Source organism: Caloenas nicobarica, chromosome Z, assembly GCF_036013445.1.
Source record: "Caloenas nicobarica isolate bCalNic1 chromosome Z, bCalNic1.hap1, whole genome shotgun sequence".
In the NCBI taxonomy this organism is placed as follows: domain Eukaryota; kingdom Metazoa; phylum Chordata; class Aves; order Columbiformes; family Columbidae; genus Caloenas; species Caloenas nicobarica.
In genome coordinates this window covers 2,651,951-2,674,590 of record NC_088284.1, presented here as the reverse complement: position 1 = coordinate 2,674,590, position 22,640 = coordinate 2,651,951, and the positions used below count along the sequence as shown (strand labels likewise).

At 49.2% G+C, this 22,640-nt stretch overlaps 1 protein-coding gene across 4 annotated transcripts in view; it reads left to right on the top strand.

Moving 5' to 3' along the window:
* The window catches only part of CTIF (cap binding complex dependent translation initiation factor), a 153,113-nt gene extending 130,963 nt beyond the window's left edge, over positions 1-22,150 (top strand). For 3 of the 4 annotated variants that reach the window (XM_065656596.1, XM_065656595.1, XM_065656594.1), the window contains 2 exons: positions 14,810-14,863; positions 17,147-22,150. In XM_065656596.1, coding sequence (XP_065512668.1) covers positions 14,810-14,863; positions 17,147-17,362 — 270 coding nt within the window. In that variant the 3' untranslated portion in view covers positions 17,363-22,150. The remainder of the gene's footprint in view (positions 1-14,809; positions 14,864-17,146) is intronic. The other variant, XM_065656597.1, reaches the window with a different exon arrangement.
* Positions 22,151-22,640: the final 490 nt, after the last annotated feature.

Below are 22,640 nucleotides of genomic sequence, written 5' to 3'. Positions count from 1 at the left end.
TGTTTCTGCTCATTAAAAGGATGTGCTTCGAGCAGGACCCCGTTGTCCAAGGCTTTGCAAAGCCCCACAGCTGGGATTGTAAAGCCAATGCTTGAGTTTGCAAATCCTAACATAGCAAAAATTCCCACTGAAGAGGCTTAAAAAGCTTCTTAAAAGCAGGCGAAGCCACCCGAATGGATGAGACAGACTGAGGGGAGGAAAAAGGGAGAGAGGTGAGGTCCCGTATGTCCTTAGTCCCCACTTAGTGCAGCAGAAACCCAGCCCTGCCACCAGGACTGGAGACATTTCAGAACCTGAGCTCCCCATGGTTCAGGGTGGTGGCAAAAACCTTGGTGAGGACAAACAGAAAAAGCAACTCAAGCGTTAATGTTCAAAAGAGCAGGAGAAGGCTTTGCCCCATCCTGCTTTAAAGATGGTTTTGTCTCCTGCTGCTGTCTGTAGAAGACTTCCCCTGAAAAATCTGCATCGTTGCTCAGGGTTGGAGCTGCGAATCTCACATTGTCAGTGGTGCTTCTGTCAGGCCATGAATAGCTCACTGTAAAATCAGTTTTCTCTGCTAGACCTTGGGCAAGTGAAGGGTAAAGAAACAGCCAGCGATTACTTTTTTACATGCATGGGAAGTTTTCTCTGAACACAAACACATCATAAACGTTTATTTTAATATTGTGGGGAGGGTTTGCAGACAGTGACTGTAGCGATGAGAAGGAGTCCGGCGTTGTGACGAGGCACACAGATCCAGAGGAGGAGGTGGATGAGGGATGCTAAGAATAGCCTAAACTTCCCCAAAATCTCAGCCCACAGTGGTATGTGTCACCTTCTGGGGAAGATCTTGGCATCTGGCAAAGTCCCCATTCCCCTCCGCTTCCCATCACAGTTGTGGCACAGCCCAGCCCTGATTCTGCCGGGATTTTTCCCTGCCCACTCCTGTCTGCCCTCGCCGTGTCATCACGGTCCTTCTTGTCACCTTGCCAGTGTATGGTACACGGTGGCGATCTAGAGGTGCACGAAAATATATTAATTTCACGCATTGGGGATATATTTTGCTACAGGGCAGCTCCATAAAAAGCTTTTACTAATTATATCAAGACATCATGCATAAATTGGCTCCTTAGCAGGACCGCTCTGTCCCCGGGCTGTCCTTTGTCAGAGAAGAAGACTCTTAGCTTGGCTGACATGGGCGAGCCTGAGTCTTCCAGATCTCCTGCCCCGAAGAGGTTGACCCTGACTCACGCCGTTCCTCTTCCATGGTTCTGGGATGGGTTTTCACCTTGCTGACATTTTATGCCGCCGTCAGTTAATCCTGACGCACAGGGCCAACCCAGGAGAACAAAACCTCCTGTTTATCATCAGTGATGGGTTCCAGGCTCTGAGATCGTTGGTAGAGCCAAAGCCAGGCTGGAGATGCAGCTGAGAAGGTGGTGGTGAGCTCTTCCATCCATACCTCGGAGAGGACAGGGCTCATTGCAGGGAGTTGGACTAGATGACCTTTAAAGGTCCATTCCAACCCAAACTATGAGTCGATGAGTTTGCTCAGGGTGCTCCATGAGATGGGGGAAACTTTCCATTACTAGCAGGTGCTCATCCCTTGGTGAACTTCATGAAACACGTGGTGGCCCAGGGCAGGAGAGGACATCCCCATGGCCCAGATGGTTTGGAACCAGCCAGCAGCCACGGGAATTCTTCCTCTTGCCTCAGGATGGGTTTTGCAGAGTGTAGTAGCACTCATCATGGTTTCTTCTCCTTTCTGCTAATCAACACTTACGTCCCCGTGTACAATCTCAGCCTCTCACTCCTTCCTTGGACAGATCCCCTCCTCACACTCCCTCTGCCCCATCCACCCGTTGTTTAATGATAAATCATTACCAGAGGTGAGAGAATATCTCTCCCTCTGCCTGTCCTTTCAGCTCCTCTTGCTCTTTAGTTTCTCTGTCTCTTTTTTTTTTTCTTTTTTCCCTTTTCCTTTAGAACTCTGGCAGACTCAGCCAAAGGTCAGTGAGGGAGTGAGCAAGAGGAAGGGGAAAGTTGCTAGATGACGGGGGCAGGAACGTCTCTTCCCTTCCCCCTGTAAAGCTTCCTCCCTCCAGCTCCCTTCCTTTCCTCTACCCCTTCAGTAAATGCTTATTAACACTTATTATCATTAATTGTGGAGCTGGGCAGAGTGTGAGGGAGCAGTGAGGACATCAGTGCAGGAGGTGGCCCGGTGAGGAGGAGCTGGGGACGTTGCTGGAGCATCCAGTGATGACACCGGTGTTATTAATTGAGTGGTGTGGATGGGTTGGTTTTGTGGGCTGGGGAAAAAAAAAAAAAAGAAAAAAAACAAAAGAGAAGTTCATTTCAGGCGAGGCTGGAGTGATAAATGCTGAGGTTTGCTGGTTAATCGAACTGGTGTTCATCACCATCCTCAGGGACGCGAGCAGAAACCGCTGCGTTTTGATGTCAGCCATGGCAATGGGTGTTTAATCACGGGGAAGGAAATTTGGGTCAGAGCTGCCACCTCACCTGGGCAGTGTCTTGGGAGCCAAGGGGATGGCTGTGCCTCTTGGCACAAATATGGTCCACGCTGAGCCCCCATCCAAGGGGGATCTGCTCTGTCCTCCTTTGCACCCATCGCCTGAGTGTCCTGCTGGAAAACAGGGTGTGGGGAGAAGGAAGGTTCTACCACCACAGCTGACATGGTGACTGCCTCTCCCAGGAGCTGGATCCCCAAAGAATCAGAAAGTTTAATTTCCAAAACCATTCCGAGGGCTTGGGGTGAGATTCGTGCAGGCAGAGAGTGTCTTCACAACAAGGTCTGGTGGGGTCAGTGTTGGGATTTTAGGCAAAGAGGTGGTTCGCCAAGAGAAGTAAAAGGTGGGTCCAGCTGTTGTTAAAATGGTTTGGTGGAACACAGTGAGTTTGGGTGGTGATTGAGGTGGAAACACGTTTTTTTCTGCTTGGAATAGTGCAGGGTTGAAGTTGGAGAAGGGAAATGAGATGTCTAAGCCCAGCCCAAAGATCAACATTGAAGATGGTCTCACTATCTTCTCCCAGTCCTACAGCCCATGTGCACTCAACTCCGGCCTCACTTTATTTCACAAAACCACACCAAAATTGACCCTGTACATCTTCTGCCCCTCCAGTATGATGGGGGGTGAACGTGTTGCCTTCATTCCTGCCACAAAGCCCATGCCCAAACACCAAGAACCACATTCAGCCCCGCTCCAACAATATTTCATGCTGCACAGCCCCACAAACCAACTTAAACCAGGAGAACAACCAAGGAACTTTGGTTCTTGCAGCCTGGCCATATTTCTTCTTTTCTGTGGCCTTCGGCAGAGTCAGCAAGATATGAAAAATGGGATAAGGCCAAGGACCAGCAAATGTCAGTTGAACCATCAGTGGGGCAGGAGCACTCCAGAGCCTGGTGCAACAAGTGCCCTGTGGCTACTGAAGACGTTGAGATAATAAATAATATTATTTCCCACCTATTTTTCACTGACTATCACCACTTTTGCTTTTTCTAGCTCTTTCCTAAGCATGGTTGGAGCTGGCTGGTCTTCATCCAGGTCTGTGCTGCCCATGGCCGCATATGTGTCAATGGGGTTGGCATGGGCCAACCCAGCTTCATCCCCTGGTGCTTCTGGGATGGAGAAGCATTATCAGGTGTTGGAACAGGCTGCCCAGGGCAGTGGTGGAGTCACCATCCCTGGAGCGGTTGAACAGAGGTGGAGATGAGGTTCTTAGAGACACAGTTTAGTGCCAGTGTTGGGTTAATGGTTGGACTCGAAGATCTTGAGAGTCTCCTCCAACCAAAATGATTCTATGATTATATGATTCACTTAGGACTGAGTCCTGAGGGACCTGGCCCACCTCTTGATGATTCTTGAGGTCTGCAGGGAAGGAAGGATCGTAGCCAATTTGGAGCCGTGGTCATGCTCTACAGAACCCAGGACATATGAGTGGTGTGGGGGGCTTTGGCTCCTCATGTGTCTCGATCTCATCCTCATCAGATGCTGTTGGGACACCAACCCAGGAGGTGCCTCTGGGCCTGGGAGCTGCCGCCTTCCTGACATCCCTCTGCCAGGAGGAGCCACTTTCAGCCAAGGTGGTTGGTGTCGAGTGGTGCTTTGGATGCATTTATTTGTTTTTATGACGCCATTCAGCCGTCAGACTCGGCTTTACAGCCAGGTAACCTGAGCAGTTGCCTGCAGCAGCAGAGCGAGGAGGTGGAAAAACTGGCTTGCGGGACCTAAATCTCGAGAAGATGCCAGGTAGTGATGTCACTGTGGTCTCCTCAAGGCACCTTGCTGATTGGGGTCCCACAAGGGCAACCCCATTGAGTGGTCCTCCCAACTTGATGTCATCTGCAGACATCTCAAGAGCATGCTCCTCACCTTCTCCAGGTCATGGATAAAGATGCAGGTCCCAAGACAGAGACGTCAGTTCTCCTCACCACTGACCTCCCAGTGGAGTTTGGTTGTAACCCAATAGCTACAACTCTCTGAGCCCAATCATCCAACCAGTCTTTTTACCCATCTGGTTGTCCACTTCATGATGTCCTAGCATGGATACAAGGTGACTGGATTCCAGAGGTGACAGGGAGCAGCCTTGCTGTGGCACCATCCCACTCTCAGCACCCATGGCTGCATCGCACAGGGCTGTTAGGGCAGGTTCAGAGCAAACCTCAAGAAGCAGCTCATCAGAGAGACTAATTAAGCTACAGAATTCCTTCGTGCAGGAGGCTGTGGCTGCAGGACCAATTCACGGAGGTCGCAGAATCATAGACTCATTTTGGTTGGAAAAGACCCTCAAGATCATCAAGTCCAACCATTACCCCACCCCTGGCGCTACCGCATGTCCCTGAGAACCTCATCTCTGTGTATTTTCAACCCCTGCAGGGATGGTGACTCCACCACTGCCCTGGGCAGCCTGTTCCAATGTCCCACAGCCCTTTGGGGAAGAAATTGTTCCCCAGATCCAACCTCAACCTCCCCTGGCGCAACTTGAGGCCGTTTCTTTGTGTCCCTGTCTCCCCTCAGCTCCTGTTCTCCAGGCTGAACCCCCCAGGTCCCTCAGCTGCTCCTCAGAAGGTCCCTCCAGTTTGGGGGGGTTATTGCTGCTGAGGCTGCCCCGGGGTTATCACTCTGAGCATCTTGAGGGTCTCTTTCCAACCAGAATGATTCTATGATATGTGGACATTGACCTGACCCAAGACAGATGTTTTTATGGTCCTTTTACCAACCGTGTGGACAGACGGCAGCGCCCGGGAGCGGTGAACCAGCTCTGCCAGCAGAGAGGACAGTTGTTCTTCTTGCAGGAATTGTCTCCTTACCTCCAGTCTGGTTGGCAGAGACGGTCCCATTTCAGCATCGTTTAAAATCTTGGCACATTCCCACGGCTTCCCTGCCCGCTGCAAAGCCTCAGGGCAGTGGAGGATAAATACTCCCCATCTAATTGCCTTTCCCCCATGTCTGAGTCTGGGGTGCAGTGCGTAGATGGGTATCCACTCCCCTCCCTTCTCTTAGCGCCTGTTATCTCCTGGGGCCATGCTGTGTAATTTAGCAAAACTATTCAAGGCAGGGTAATTAACGTCTGAACTTCAAGAGGGCACTGCCTTTTTACTGTCTCCTTCGGAGGAAGAGGGAGGAAAAACCGTCCCAGCTGCACTCAGAGGAGCAGGGAGGGTGGTGCTGTTTGGAAAGGAAAATTGTATCTTCTAACGTGGGTTTTGCTTTTTTTAAATCACTCTCACTTTTTAAAAAGCTTCAGGCTTTTTGAGTCAAAAAAGGGTCTTTGACAGTATAATGAGACACTAGGATTTTTAAGATTATTCTCCTAATTCTTCCAGAATTTTTCCTTTGTCGAATGAGCAACAGGGCCAGATCATAGGATCATAAAATCATTCAGTGGTTTGTGTTGAAGGGCCCTCCCCAGCTCCCCCAGTGCCCCCCTGCCATGAGCAGGGACATCTGCACCAGCTCAGGTTGCTCAGAGCCCCGTCCAGCCTGGCCTGGGATGTCTCCAGGGATGGTTCAGCCACCACCTCTCTGGCCAAACTGGGACAGGTTCTCACCACCCAAATCCTGATCCTGATCCCACACCACCCTTCCATCCAGGTAGCTTTGTGAGGCCAGATCTGACCATAGAAAACAAGTCCTTTATGAAGAAAGGGATTTATTTCCTCATAAAAGTCCCCTTCTGGTCTCCCTATCTCATTCTGCAAAAAGTAAATCAGTGGTTTGGTTTGGCGAGACTGGGACAAACTGTGAAGTGGTTTGTAGCAGGGAAAGGATGGAGGAGGGATGAGGGATGCAGGGTTGGGAGGGAAGGGATGTCAGGGAAGGAGGTAGAAAGAGGAGATTGAGGGACATGGGAAGGAAGGAGAAATGGGGAGAACAAACAAGTGGGGAAATGGGGTGGGAATCCAAAAGAGGAGGATCGAAGACATGGAAGAGCGAGGATAAGATAAGACCCCCTGTAGCTGCGCTGGCAAAATCCCTCTTGTGAATGCAGCTCGTATGGGGGAAAAAAATCCCTTTAATCAGCATCGTTTTGGTCAAAGGACAGGTTTAAGGTGAAGGAAACGGCGTTTTATTTGGGAGCAGATGAGGAGAGACCAAAAAAAGGAGGGTCGCGCAATGCCTTTGAGCCCAGAAGCTCTGTTGAGTGTTTTATGTGCAAGAACACATATTCTTGGAAAGCTACGGGACTCGTTTAGCCCAGGCATTAAAAGCGGAATGGCATATTTTAAATAAGGGAAGGGAAATGCCACCCTCGTTTCTCAGGGACCCGTGGAGAAGGCAGCGGAAATAATTAGGGCAGATGAAGAAACGAAGCTTAGATACCATCTCACAGGATGGTCCCTCCTCCTCGCGTGGCTTTGTTTTTCTCCTTCACCCTCCCTACCAGGCATTGTTAGTTCCCAAAAACTCTTTTCAATGGGATGTAAACACAACTATTTGCGTCTCCCAGCCGTTGCCTTCTCTCCCTCCGCTGAGCCAGGAAAGCCCGGGAGCGTCCGGCGAGCCAGGGTGGAGCCCGTCGCAATCAAGCGCGATGGTCTCGCCGCTGGTTCTTTCCATCTTTTGTCTTTTCCTCGGGACCCTTGGGATGAGATCACATCCTCCTCTCTCTCCCAGAGTTATTATGGCTTCGGCCAGGCAGGATGAGGCCACCGTCTGGGTGGCTCAGTCACCCTGTGAGCACAGACTGGGTGGCTCTGTCTGTCTGTCTCACCCACCTTCAGGTCCTGAAGGTCCACCTCCAGCCAGCGGTTGTATAACTACCAAGCTACTGTTGGATTGCAGCGTCTGAGTTGACGAGTGACCAGATTTTCTTCATCATTGTCTCCAGTAATTGCCTCTTAATGGTTTCCATCTTCGCAGGAATCCCTTCTGCTGTTCCAAATCTGGGGAGAGGGAGTCGTGTTTCATGGTTTCCCTTCTCTACAGTGGAAAGGAGTGGGAGGAGTTTCCCACAACTGGGTACGAGGTTTTGTTCCTCTGGCCTTAATTCCATTTGCTGTTAAATATCTCTGAGTTCCTCAGGAGCCTGACGAGGAGGATAACCAACGTTTTGGTTTATTCAATGCTATAAACAATCTAATCTCTTCCTACCATCCTCTCAGGGAGTCCCGGTTGGGTAATAGGAGAATAGAAATCTCCTCCTCAGCTGAGAGCAGCACGTCACTGCAAAAGGAGTAGCTTCTACCAAACAAACTCCTTCACGTTCTCCAAAATATATTGGAGAGCTCCTTCCCGTCTTGTGCCACCTCCATGTGGGACCAGCAGTGACCCATGTTGGTGGCTTCTTCCTAATTGAGCAGCGCGAGTTGCTGTCATCATAGAATCATTTCAGTTGGAAAAGACCCTCAAGATCATTGAGCCCAACCATGAACCCAACGCTGTCACTAAACCAAGTCGCTAACCAGGCCACCCCAGTCAGATGACTGGGAAGAGGGTCCCCTCCATGAGATGCATGGGTTGGTGGCACCTTGTGCATCCTCAATGGGCTTGAAGTCTTCACCAGATCTCCAGAGAGGTGTGAGAAGAAGGCGATGTGGAGAGAAGCACCATTGCTGGTGTTGCGGCTCAATGTAACCTGCCTCTCCCAGCTCAGTTGGGTTTTCAGAGCTCCAAAAATAATGTTTTGGAGCATGGTAGAGCCTGTTCCTTGCGCAAAGATCAGCACAGGCAGCTCCATAAGGGAATGGTTTTCCCCAAAACTTTGTGTCTGGTCAATCTCAGCATCAAATGGGTGAGTGAAGGAGATATCTGTGAACTTCTGAAGGGCTTCTGTTTCCAAGTGCTCATTTGTGTCTTCTGTAGGAGAAGGTCTCACCTGATTTCCCTGGTTCCCAGGGTATGTCCAGACTTTGTACCCCTTTAGAGAGGATAGCACTGGCCCAGGTTGCCGGTGAGTGCAGGATTGGCCCAACTAACCTTCTCATGTCCTGGGTTGAGGAGCTGATACCTCTGCAGACTGCAGAAATCCTGCAACTGGCCTTGCCGATGGAGTGTTTGGTAATTATCCCCCACACCCTTGTTTGTACTTCACATTTTCCTCAGTCTTGGGTGTTTTCACCACCCAGTGCCTTGTGATAGTAAGAAAAGTGGAGTTGTAGCAATTGCTTGGAGCTCTAAGAAGTGCGTGACTCTCCCCATGCCGAGCAGCCTCATGGATCTTATCTCTGGCATCTCCTTTGAACACTTGTGGCAGGAGGTTGATAAGGGGCCACTGGAAAAGCAGAAAATTGCTATTTATGTATTTCTGCAGAGAGCCTGTGAAGTGCAGAACTGGCTTGTGCTCCCAGGAGGATGACCAGAGAACCTTAGAATCAGAGAATGGTTCGGGTTGAAGGGCCCTTCCCAGCTCCCCCAGTGCCGCCCCTGCCATGAGCAGGGACATCTGCACCAGCTCAGGTTGCTCAGAGCCCCGTCCAGCCTGGCCTGGGATGTCTCCAGGGATGGTTCAGCCACCACCTCTCTGGCCAACCTGGGACAGGCTCTCACCACCCTCAGGGCCAACAATTTCTTCCTTATGTCTAATCTGAATGTACCTTCTTCTAGTTTAAAACCATCACCCCTTGTCCTATCACAACAGGCCCTGCTCAAAAGTGTCCCCATCTTTCTTCAAAGCCCCTTTATAAGGAGCTCTCCATGACAACGCAGATTGCAGAGCTGGGCCATATCCATCTTTTTGAGGACAAAGCCCACCATGGCCCTTCCCAAGGGCTCCTATGGGACTGGGAAGTACCATCTCTCCTGCACCCTTTCAAGCTCAAGTTCATTCTGCTTAAGCTCGAAGTGGCTCAAGTAGCTGGGTTTTTTTTCCTTCTTCCTAATCAAAATGTGTCTCCGCTTTCACCCGTTGCCTTGTTTCACACCAGTGAGCTGGTTGCTACACCGGGATGCTGTGTTTGCAGCACGTTGGTTCCCCTGCAGTTGTGGTCCACTCTCCCCAGCGTGAATACCGACGGGCACCACCTTGTGACCTACACATCAGGTGAAGAGCAGACCTGTGAGCAGGGACCGCAGGGCGGTTGCGAGGCTGGAGCTTCACACCTGAGGCTGTTTAGATGTCCACGCATGTTGCTACCTGGATGGATCAACCTGAGATGCCTGTCGGGGAGTCGGGGCAAGCGGCACATGGACTATTGCCGGTCCAGCTTTTGCTGGGTCCCAGACAATCCCAACCACTCCATGGGTGGACATTTTCAAGCTTTCTGTGCTTTCACACCGGAGTCATCACCCAAACATCAGAAGACACTGCATGCAAAGAGGTAGTTCGTGGCAAGCGTGGCTTATGTGTCATTTTGCAAGCGATATCTTACACAATAATTAGTCCTGTGCCTTGCAGGAGAAATATCATTGCAGCTGGAAAGGGTAATGTGCGCGTTGGGCTGCTCCCACTCCATCTCCCAGGGAGAATTCTAAGAACACAATTAAACCTGCATGGTTTGGTGATAAGGGATGGTGGGGCAGGTTCTTCGGTCCTGCTCATGGTGTGGGCAGCCCTGAGAGTACCACGTAAGCACTCAAGCTTCTCAGCAGCCCAGGTGATCTCCGAAAGCAGATAATAAACCCAAATATTCGTGGGTATGTGAATCCTATCTCTCTGTTTTGCTTCTGGTGGTCTGCACCACATGCATCTTCATCCATTGTTGTTCAGGAGGACCAGGCTGGTTCTTTCCGTGATGAAGCACCGCTGCAGTTTTGGGGCTTCTTTGCCCTCTCAACCACCGTTGCGTGCCCACCCCGTGGGGTTTATGATGCTCTAAAAAGATTTAAAGAGCAGTTTTTGGGGCCATGGAAGCCAGTGGAGACTGGTCCCAGTAGCATCCCATGGAAACCTGTTGCACTCCAGAGCCACCCTGCCAGGCACTTGCAGCTCCCCCACTTCTAGAAGCAGGCTACAAATTATTTTGTATTTCTTACAAAAATATTAAGCCCCCAGAGCCCCCCCCAGGCATGCTGACTTCACAGAGGACCTCGCCCAGCACTCCTATCTCCCAGGAGAACACAGAAATTTAGAAGAGGAGGAGCCCAATATATCCCACCGGTCTGCGAAGCTGCTATTCCAGCCCCAGAAACAAAAGCGAGAAGCCCTTTCGCAACCGCGGTTGGGTATTTTATGAGTGGCCGGGCAGATTCTGGCGTGCAGCTGCCTCTCTTAGGAAACAGAGCAGACTCTTTGTCTGCTTTCCAGCAGGAACTGCTGCTTTCCTCGCCTGCCTTCGCCCAATACGGGGGAAAGCGGCTAGAGAGCAAAGGGAAGAAGGTTTTTTTGTTTTCTCTCAGACAACCCCAGCCTCCGGGGGATGATTACGGGTTAAACCAAAAAGCATGTGAGGCTCAGCTCACCTTTGTCTGCCTCACGCTTCTTTTTTTTTCCACTCCCTCATCCACGTTCAGCAGCCAGTTTGAAGTGTGTGGGAACCTGGTGGAGAGGGATGGGATGGTGCCCACGGTGGGATTTGGGGCAGATGCACGTAGCAGGGAGGAGTGGTTATAAATAGTTAAATAAATAATAATTCCAAGGTGGGAGTGGTAATTTAATGAGTATAGCGTGTTTGCATTAAAATATTTTACGTAAATATGAATTAGACTGCAAACGATAAACACGATCAGTTGCGTTTGGGTTTATGGTCACGCAAGTCGCTTCGTGGTTGTGACTTCCCTGGAGGTCTTGAAGCGTTTGCACTGTTTTTTCTTGCAGGGCTGACATGGGGGGGATCAAGGCGCTATGGGAAACGCTGTGCTCCTGCTAAAGCACCCACCCTTGGGTGCTTGGGTGGGTTGGTTGAGGACAAAGCACCCTTTGAGAAATGGGTGCAAGATTTTATCAGTGGTCAAGGACACGGATGGCAGGACCCTGGGCAGCACGGTCCTTGCAAATGCCACCTTTGCTGTCTGCCTTCAGCAGCCCATGCCGTGCTAGGGAGAGCAAACTGGGCTTCTTGATGTCCTCCAGCAGCAGATCTCTGGTGCCTACAGCCCAAGGAAGCTCCAGAGGCCCCCTCCAGCATGCTAGAAATGTAGTTATGACCAAAAAGATGCAGAGAAACAGTGACATCTTCCTGATCCTCCTGGATTCAGACCACTGCACTGATGCAGGTGGCTGACGATCATCTGTGAGCATGGACTGGTTCACAGAGCACCAGCAGATCCACATGCTGGGCCCCAGACTGCTACTCAGGGCTGTGCCTGGCTTTGGTGGGCAGGTTGTGAGCTTCCTCAACCCACGTATCACAGGCAGAGGTTGGACTGTGGCCTTTGGGACTGGTATCTCTTGGTGCCTCAATGGAGCAGTGGAGCACGTGATGCCTGGACAGACAAGGTGGAGCACGTGGTGCTTGGATGGATGAGATGGAGCACATGATGTCCTAATGAAGCAGTGGAGCACATGGCACTTGGATGGCTGAGGTGGAGCACATGGTGTCCTAATGAAGCAGTGGAGCACATGGCACTTGGATGGCTGAGGTGGAGCACATGGTGTCTTGATGAAGCAGTGGAGCACGTGGCACTTGTATGGATGAGGTGGAGCACATGGTGCCTCAGTGGAACACGTGGTGGTTGGATGGAAAAGGTGAAGCACTTGGTGCCTCAGTGGACCAGTGGAGCATGTGGTGCTTGGATGGAAGAGGTGAAGCACATGCTGCCTGGATGGACAAGGAGAAGCACATGGTGTCTCAGTGGACACGTTGGAGCATATGGTGCCTGGATGGATGTGGGGAAGCACATGGTGGCTCGATGGAGCAGTGGAGCACGTGGCACTTGGATAGATGAGGTGGAGCACATGGTGTCTTGATGAAGCAGTGGAGCACGTGCTACTTGGGTGGATGAGGTAGAACACATTCTGCCTCAATGGACGAGGTGAAGTACATGGTGTCTTGATGAAGCAGTGGAGCACGTGATGCTTGGATGGACGAGGTGGGGCACATCATGTCTGGATGGACGAGGTGGAGCACATGGTGCCTCAGTGGAGCATGTGGTGCCTGGATGGATGAGGTGGAGCACATGGTGTCTCAATGGAGCACGTGGTGCTTGGATGGACGATGTGGAACATGTTGTGCTTTAGTGGATGAGGTGGAGCACATGGTGCCCTGTTGGACAGAATGTAGCCCATGCATTCTCCTCATTCAGCCAAGTCACATGGGATGAGCTCCAGGAGAGCACCATGAAGGTAGAAGGTGCCTGCCCAAGAACTGGGGTAGGATGTAGTCTCTGTTTCATCATAGATAAGACTATTGCTCATTAGCCAAATATCCAAACACTTGACAGTGACATATTCATCCTCACAACCAGCTTTCAAGGTAGGGAAGCGTGTCCCAACTCTGCAGGTGGGAAAGGCTGGAACTGGGCCACCATTGGTCCCTCCTCATCAGTCCTAACTCCACTTTTCTTTCATTTCTATGTTATATTCATTACTAAAGAATCAGAAATATGAATATATATTTAATTTGCAGCCCTGCTTCATGCCATGCTCATGAGCTAGATACCCCAGGAGTGAATTTTTGGACTACTGCCTGTTTATATTTGTCCCTAATTTATATTTTTTTTTCCTTGTTGTTTGGTTTAAAATAATCTCATGGGGGTTTTTTTGCAAAGAATCTGCAAACTGTTTGTGATAACTTATCTCAGACCACGCGGCTTGGGCTTAACTAACGTTTTCCAAACAACTCAGCAGAAAGATAAACTGGGGGGGGTGGTGGTGAAACTGTTGCACATCTCCAAAACCCTGGCTGAACCTTTGGCTAATGCGAGATAAAAAACGATGGACCACAAGCTCCTCGAGATGCTGTAAACATCATTTTCAACGCAAACAAACTGCTGGCTGCTGAAAACAGGAGAAGGTGAAGACAAAACTTTGAGGGGAATGATAATTCTATTTTTTTTCTAGCTATTTTTCCAGCAGTTGTGGAGCTGGCAAACAAATAAGGTGTTTATTTATAAAGGACACATGAAAAAAAAAGAGAGTGAGACAGAGAGATGATAAGGCTGAGAATCAGAATTGAGATTTTAACTAAAGGACGTGACTTTGGAGCACACTTAGTTACGCTGAGCAATTTTTAGATGGGCAGCTTTAATTAGTCCAACCGCTTTCCCAAAGTTTTCCTTCCCCTGATGAATTTCAGATACTAATGAAGCCACTTTTTCCTAATTTTTCTCCTTTTTTCTCAGTGTTTAGTGCATTCGCTCAGCTCCGCTGTGCGTGCAGGGATTAGCTCAGGGCTCGTACAACCCAAGCTGATGGAGTGGAGGCGGCTGTAGCTTCAAGTGTTGCCGGCACTTGTAATTTTATCAGCCCCCTCACGGTACAGTGTTTTTCGTAATGCTCCCGCTCACTTTCTTGGCTGATTGAGAACCTCAGTATTTTTATCTACTTGAAAAAAACAACTAGAACAACCATGCTTTTTCTTGGCAGTTACCCGAAACGGTGCCTTTGTGTGCGTGACAAAGTCATGAAGATGAAAACAAAGAAAAATGTGAATTTTTGATCCATTTTCAAGGGTCTTTGCCTGTGGTTTTTGGGAGCAAGACATGCTGAGCTCCTACACTTTGCCATCATCAGGTAGAGCTGTTGACTCTCACGGCATGTCCTGAGTCTGAACCAAGAGGGACGAGCATCTTCCTTCTCCATCACAGCAACATTTTGGGTCTCTCGTGGAAATTCCTCGTGCTTCCAAGCTCATGTTTGGGATGCAAAGTTCATGGAGAGCAGAGCGACGTTGGAGTCGGTGCACCTCAGACATCGTAGTTTCGCTGCAACCCATTGCATTTGCACCATTATATAATCAGTCTAGAAGGAGCCATATTAATTACGGTGTCTTGGCTGTAACGCTTCCCCATCAGGTAATTTTGTGGCTGGTCAAAGTGTCCCCATGGGGATGGAGAAGTTCAGTGGTGGGTGGCTGCCTCTTGGGCAGAGCCCTTCCCTTCCAAACAGCCGCTCCAATGTTGTCATTTGATGGTTGTATTAATATTTAGTCGCATTTTCTCATTGTCTGCCATGGGATTTAAAAGGGAAAAAAAAAGCAGTGTCACCCAAGTAAAATTATTTTGAAAGTTGTTAATCTAAATTCTCTTATTTTCTGCCCAGCTTGCTTGCTCCCAGCAGTGGATACGCTGGTGATAGCCTTTACCCTGCATTTTGTCCCTGTTTATCTTAATTTTTTGTGTTGGTAATCACTTTCCCACCCTCTCTCTTACTTTCTGTCCTTCTCTCCTGGAAGTGGCAAAAGCCAAGCTGGGTATAGAGATGGAAGGAAGGTCACACGGGAGGCGGAGGTGACGCGTTTCTCACTGCTTCTCTCTTCTCTCTTTTGCAGTTGTTGCAATCTCAGGATGTGAAGGAGGACGCTGTGCTCTGCTGCTCCATGGAGGTAGGAGAGCACCTGCACCACCCATCCCGGTCCTCATGGCTTTGTCCCTTCTGTCCTTGGCTACACACATCTCAAGCAGCTCTTAGATGTTTCCAAACCCAATCAGCCTTGTTGCCTCTTTGCCTTGTGGAATCATAGAATAGTTTGGCTTGAAGGGCCCTTCAAAGCTCCCCCAGTGCCCCCCCTGCCATGAGCGGGGACATCTGCACCAGCTCAGGTTGCTCAGAGCCCCGTCCAGCCTGGCCTGGGATGTCTCCAGGGATGGTTCATCCACCACCTCTCTGCCCAACCTGGGACAGGCTCTCACCACCCTCAGGGCCAACAATTCCTTCCTCATGTCCAGCCTGAACCTCCCTCCTTTAGTTTAAAACCATCACCCCTTGTTCCATCACAACAGGCCCTGCAGAGTAGATAAATGGCATTCACCATGAGATAAGAGATGTCCCTTGAGACTCTGTTACTGGACTTTTGATGCATGTAGATGGATGCAAAAAGTTTGGTAGCTGGGGTCCCATCCCAAAATTATATCATCCTGGTTCCTTCAAATCTCACTGTGTATTTGTTTTTTAAGCACAAAAAACCCCTGTATTGGAGCAAAAACTGCCCCTTGGCTGGCAGGGAGAGGTTTGCTGTGCCCAGCAGCAGCTTTGCAGAGAAATGCTGCTGCAAATAGAGCGGAGTTTCATTAGTTTCGCTTTTGGGAAGCGATTGGCCTATGGGGATGGATGCCTTCCTGACAGAGAGTGGTTGAAATCACAGCCTGAACAGTTAAAATTCAGCAAAGTGACAGGCAACTGAGGAGGAGAGGTTGAATTTTAAAAGTTAGGCCTTCGGGGAGCTCAACGTTCAGGCCCTGTGAGCTTCTGTGATGATGGACTCACTGCTATCCCCTCCAAGCTCGGGCTTTATCCTCTGTGGGACCACCCAGGCCTTGTGCTGTTCCATGGAGACTCTCCAAGGAGTAATCGTATTAAAAACACCCTTGGCTGTCCTCAGAGAAGTGGCACGATGGGTGTAAATGCAGATCTCGGCAGGGCACGATTTGTTATGCATACAAGAGGCCTCTGCTGATTGCAATTAATGACGGGGAGTCACTGACAGTGGTGAATCAGCGCGTAAATGAAGGGCCAGGTAGAAGGCAGCAATACCACATCACAGCCTGCACTTTGTTTTGACAATAACATGATTTTTTTAGGTGGGTTTTTTGTTTTGGTTTTTTTTTCAAAATCAATCCAGTGTTGCCGCCTTTGAAGTCAGTGGGAGCTGAACCATTCACTCCTCCAGCAGCCCGGCACGGATGCTTTTGAAAACCTCGCCCTTCATCTTCAGCTCTTGGAGTCTGCTGCTGGGTGGTTTTGGTTTTCAAAAGCCACGATGCTTTTACCCTCGTGTGTTCACCTCGCCGCACCAAGCAGCGAGAGTCAGAGGGATGGAATTGTAGAATCATAGAATAGATTGGGTTGAAGGGACCTTCCCAGCTCCCCCAGTGCCCCCCCTGCCATGAGCAGGGACATCTGCACCAGCTCAGGTTGCTCAGAGCCCCGTCCAGCCTGGCCTGGGATGTCTCCAGGGATGGTTCAGCCACCACCTCTCTGCCCAACCTGGGACAGGCTCTCACCACCCTCAACGTCAAAAATCTCTTCCTCATGTCCAGCCTGAATCTCCCCTCTTTTAGTGTGGCAGAATCCCCTCCATCCACCTGCTGCCCACGCTCCTGGTGATGCAGCCCAAGATACAGTTGGTTTCTGGGCTGCAAGCACACATTGCCGGCTCGTGTCCCATCTCTCATCCCCCAGCACCCCCAAGTCCTTCTCCTGGGGGCTGCTCTCCATCCCTCCATCCCCAGTCTGTGCTGATACCAGGGGTCACCCCAACCCAGGTGCAGGTCCTTGCACTTGGCCTTGTTGAACTTCATGAGGTTCACATGGTCCCACTTTTCGAGCTTGTCCAGGTCCCTCTGGATGGATCCCGTCCCTCAGGCGTGTCACCTGCACCACTTAGCTTGGAGTCATCCACAAACTTGCTGAGAGTGCACTCATCCCTATGTCTATGTCATTGATGAAGATAATAATTTGTACTGGTCCCAGTATGGACCCCTGAGGGACACCGCTTGTCACCAGTGTCCATCCAGCCATTGAGCCATTGACCACTACCCTTGGGATGCATTTGGAGGGCACCTGTAAAAGCCAGCGGGGTGTTTTAGTATCATAAAATGATAGAATCAAGTTGGAAGGGACCTGTAAGGATCACTATGCCATGGTTGACTCAGTCTTCTCCTGACAGCTGCAGAGCACCGGCCGGCTGCTGGAGGAGCAGCTGCCCGAGATGATGACGGAGCTGCTGGCGATAGCCCGCGACAAGATGCTGTGTCCCTCCGAGTCCATGCTGACGCGCTCCCTGCTGCTGGAGGTCATCGAGCTGCACGCCAACAACTGGAACCCCCTGACGCCCACCATCACGCAGTACTACAACAAAACCATCCAAAAACTGACAGCTTGAGGGGCAGGGCAAGGTGGGGTGGGAAGGGCTGAGGAGAAGACACGCACTTTGATGGGGATCCAGCAAGAGCTTTTCCCATTTCAATCCCCCCAGCAAGACCAAACCCCAGCATGCTCGAGAATCTGTTTGTGGGGTGGGGAGGGAGAAGCATGTTTCTTTTTTTCAGCCACGTCGCCAAGTGCCACCCCTCCTCTTCCCCACCATGGTTTTTGTTCTAGGGGGTGTTTGTTTTTTTTTTATCTGAACTCATTGCTCAAGCAGCAGCGGCGCATCCTGCCGGGTTATTGTTAAGAAGATGGAGAATTTGGGGGAGAAAAAAAAAAAAATAATCCAAGTAGGGGCTGGTATTGTTTTCACGCCGTCCTCCTGCCTTGCCCCGGCCAACTGGCAGGAGACAGCAGGCAGCAGATGTCTCGGGAGGACAAAGCCAGACACACATGACACCAGATGCTCATAATTGATGGCTTTTGTCGAGCAGGGGCTTGCGTTAGGTTTTCTCCCCCTTCTCAGCCTTTCCTCTTGTCTTCGACTTTCTGTGTGTCCCTCCCCTCCTCACCAGCCCTTCAGCAGCAGACGGGAGAGTGGGGATGACTTTCTGATTTGCACTGGGTTTTCTTTTTTTCTCGGGCGTTTGTATTTTCTTCTTGTTTTGTTGTTCTTGTGGAACGGACAGTTGCGAGCAGCTCGGAGAGGGGGAAGGAAACACCTTCCCGCGAGCTGATAACCATTTACATGAAGATGCTGAAGCAGGAGGAGTATTTTCCAGGAGTCCAAAAGCCACTTGTAGAAGTAACGTCGCCACCGTCGTCTTGCTAGTGACCTCCTCGATGGACTGAGGAACGTGTCCTCTGAGCTGGGAGCTCTAAAAACCAGGGGATTCTACAGCTCTTGCTGTTAAAGTCACCATTATCCCTCAGCCACTATAGCCCATTTCATAATGTTATTTTTTTTATTTGTTTCCATTGAAGGAGTGCTTTATTGTAATTACTGTCCTGGTTGTAATAATACATTTAAATCCAGGCCTGTTAGAGTGGGGCCTAGTGATGTACAGGGCGAGGGAGAAATGAAGGTTTGATGTTCTTTGGAGACTGGGAAATACAAGGTGTGAATAGCGGAAAAAAAAGGAGGAAAAAGTACGAGGAAAAAATAGGAAAAGCCAAAATAGAGGTTTTTGAGCCTGGCTTTGAAATAGGTGAATTTGCTCGCCGGCATTTCTGGGTGTGTGGTGTACAGGAGTGGATCTGCCCCGTGGTCGGTTTAAGTGTCGCTGTGTCCTGGAGGGATGGGCGATGTGTTCGGAGGAGGAGAGTTTGCCCGGGGATCCCCAGGTTGCTCCGTGCTGGAGCATCCCGAGGCAGAGGGCGGCTGCGGGGGATGGCGGTGAGATGCCACCTGGGTGAGGAGATGCCCAAAGGACAAGGACGCTGGAACGGAGGGACACACCGCACCACTGCATCACTCCCCGGATCATGAACAAGGCTTGGTGTTCTCCTTATTTGCTTGTCTAGCGATGCTTTGACTTATTAAACCATATCAGGTGCTTATATCAGTGAAGCCTCATGGGGATTTGAGCTGCCCCATCCCACTTGCGCAGTGGAAGAGTAGCCAAGGAAAGGACGATTGCTGGCAGCCCATCCTGTTTTCTTCCCAGTATTCAATTTATTTTCCTTTCCTGGTGTAAGAAGATAACTCACACCGTGGTGCCAGCACACACAGACCCCGGACCAGGCAGGCTGGGTCTGAACTCAGCAGCTCAAACCCATTTTTTCCAAGCAAAACATTGAATTTCTGGTGGATGGTAGAGAAGCGAGATTTCACCCTGACTTCTTTGGATGTGCAGTATGTTCTCGGGTGCCTTATGAATGTGTTGGTCTGTCTGCGATGGGGAGGAAGCTTTTGTTGCAAAATTTAAAAGGACAGAAATTTTCAGCAGAAAATACCTTGCATAAGGTGAGAGTTCTGATATCACAGTTCAACATTATTTGAATTTTCATCTGTTTTCTAATCTGCACGTGGAGCAAAAAGCGAGAGCTGGAAGCAGGAGCTTGAATTTTCCTGTCTGCCTAGCAAGCGGCAAAATTATTGCTGGATGCATTGGAAAAACTTAATTTCTGCTTCGTGGAGCCCGGGAGCTTCACGTGGTGACGGCGCCTTGTGCTGGGTCAGCTTCATTAGCAGCAATGGGGTTTGAAAGTATTAATGAGCAGCTGAACTTAATTAAGGCAGCAAAGCCCATCAGTGTTATAAGGCTCAGGGTTGTGCCTGTTGCTCTTGGCTTTCCCTGATTTCTTGGGGAGCAGAGGAGAAGGGGATTTAACACACATCACAGTGCACCCAGGTGCAGCATCAGTCTTCTGGGAGAAGACCTGAAAACCAGTTTTGTCTTGAATTTTATTTTTTAAAATGAAGAACAGAAAAGTCCTGTAAGGGGAGCAGAGACAGATGGGTGCCAGGGCTCCCATCGGCCACTTCTCTCTTCCCCTTCCTCCAGAATTTGCTCTTGGGATGTAGTGAAAGAAGAAGAAAAGAAAAAAAAAAAGAGAGAGAAATCCAGAGAAGTTGAGATTTTTTTTCCTTCTAAAAAATGTGGATTTTTCACCCATCAGTGCATCAGGAGGTGTTCAGAGGCAAAGGGTAAGCCCCGTGGCAGTATTTCTGCTTAAGCATTTCCCTATTCCTACCAACCATGAGGGTTTATTCAATTTTCCCCCCGGCTGGGCTTGGCCCATGACTTTCCCCCCAACATCTGGGATTTCTCCCACCGATGAACTTTTATGTGAAACCCGTCGTTTTTTAACATCTCACCATTTGTCTCTGCTATTAACGTACATTCATCCAGCCATTAACCACTTTGGTATGTCAGTCACTCCGTCGATAATGTGAAAAAATCAAAATGTTGACCAAAAATGGATTTTTTTTTTTTCCCAAAAATTACATGCTGCCAATGGTATCTTTCTGAAGCCCATCAGTGGGAAGCCAGTGAGCATGTGGCATCATTAGCCGAGGTACCATCTTGGGAAAACAGGTACCATGAGGTTGGTTGATGGGGAGCAGTGCCAGGAAGTTTTTGGGATTCATTGAGTGTTTTCTTCTCCTTTTGTTTTTGACTTCTATTTTTTTTTTTCAACTTTCTTTAGAAACAGTCGCCAAAGAGTGTAATTCTACACCATGCGTTTTTGAAGGTGCAAAGCCACCAGCTACATCTCCCCAAATTAGCTAGATTTGATCTTTGCCGTTCCATAAAAGTATCTGTTTGGGGGTTTAATATATTTTAATGTATTTTCCTTATCAGCAAAGGGGGAAAATTACCTCTGTGGGCCAAATATGTGTGGGGCCAAACCTGGGGGTGGTGTAAAGGCTGAAGCATCCGCAGGGGAGTGATGCTCCACGCCCGTCCCCCTCGGATGCAGAGCGTTTAATTCACCCCATTCCCAGCAAAATTATTTCCAAACTGAAGATTTTTTGCTACTCACAAAGTAGCTTGCTCAGTTTCCCCATGAGGGTTTTCACCCCTGTTTGGAAAAGTCTCATATATGGAGGTGAAATGAAAATGGGGGGGGGGGAAAAAAGGAAAAGTAAGTGATTTACTTTGTTCCCTTCTTCCCCCAAAGGAGATTAATTAGTATCTATTCTTGGCATGATTGATGGCTTTGAAGGAAAACTTGTCAGAATAACTTACGATTTATTTTCATGCTTATTTTTATAACATCCCTCATTTGGAAGTCTCTCAAAATCTTAAATAGGATCTTTTTTTTTTTTTTTTTCCCCACTGGTTATTTTATGGCTTTACACTAATTATGCTCTTCTTGGTGTTTGCTATTAGCCAGTCCCAGTGATACTTGCAGTATTTTTTCAGGAAAAAATGACACTAAGGATTGCGAAGTCCACTGTCGATAGCCAAGGGAGCTGCGGTGTCCTGCAGAACACGGAGTTGAATGCTAGCAATTCATTATTATTTTTTTTAATGTATTTATTTACATTTGAAAAAAAAAAGCGACATTTTTAATTTAATCATGTTTGTTAAACTAAGTGCTTTAAAAAAAAATTTAAAAAATATTTTAAAAAAAAGGGAAAAGGTTTTGGGGAGAATAAAGACTAGATATTCATACTAGAGGAAACACAAATTCATTGTTTTCAGCATTTCAGAGACTGTTAAAACAAGGGAGCTAATAACTCTTTGTGGCAATTCAGTCTTTGTTTATAGAACATCCAGACCCACTGTATGCTGTAAAATGCATCATCTGAGTAATAAATGTTTAAAGCTTGACGTTTTCCCATCTCTTCATGGGTACATGTGCTGGTCTGCGAGAGACCTTGTGCCGGATGAAAGAAAATATATAAAGGGGGAAAAAAAAAACCATCCATAATGGTGTTTGCTTGGAAACGTGGCTGCGGGACTGATCTTTCCCTCTGCTCCTGGCACTGGGTCGGATCCCAGCCCAAGCCAATTAATTTTTGGCTAATTGGAGCACGTGCATTGGCCCGGGAAACTACGCGGGTCACCGGGGTTGAGTGGTTTGTGTCATCGGGCTCCGGCCAGAAAATTGGAAGTGAACCGGTTCCTGCTTTTGAAGAAATGTTCTTGCGAAATGCCCTACGTGACCGTGCGCTCGCTGCAACGCAGCCGAGCTGCAAAATAAATATTTTAAAAGGAGATGGAAGAAGGTGGGACTGTGGCAGAGGGATCCATGCTGGGAGCTCAAGCCATGAATAAATAGATGTTAAAATGAGGTACAAGTCACCCCATGTTCCATGCAACCCTATGTCTGTTTCAGGAAAGAGCCTTGGGTTCCTTAAATCCTTCTTGACTTGTGCTGTTGGCTTTCATGATCATCTCCTCCTGCATCTCCCAGAAGGCAGACATCAACCTGGAAGTCCATGCAAAGCATTTTATGAGAGTTTAACTCAATTTGCCAAAAAACCTCACTTTTTTCTGCTCTTCTGCCTGCAAGTCAAGGTCTCGGCCATCAGGAGAAACACCCACGCTGGTAAATTAGACATGGCCAAGGTCAAGTGGTGGAGAGTGGCCCATGTCCTTAATGGAACTGAGTTGATCCATGAGGCTTGCTTTCCTAACTCCTTACGGGCTTTTTGCCTCCAAAAGCCCATTTCTGCAGTGGCTCCCCAGCACAGCACACCCGGGCCGGGTCCCCTGCCCAGGGGACAACGGTGTCCCCACACCTCATCTTTTCTGTACTGACACTGAAGGTTGATGACACAACCCGCCAGGCAGCGTTACTTGTGACATGGGACATCACCTGGTCCATCCTTCTGTCCC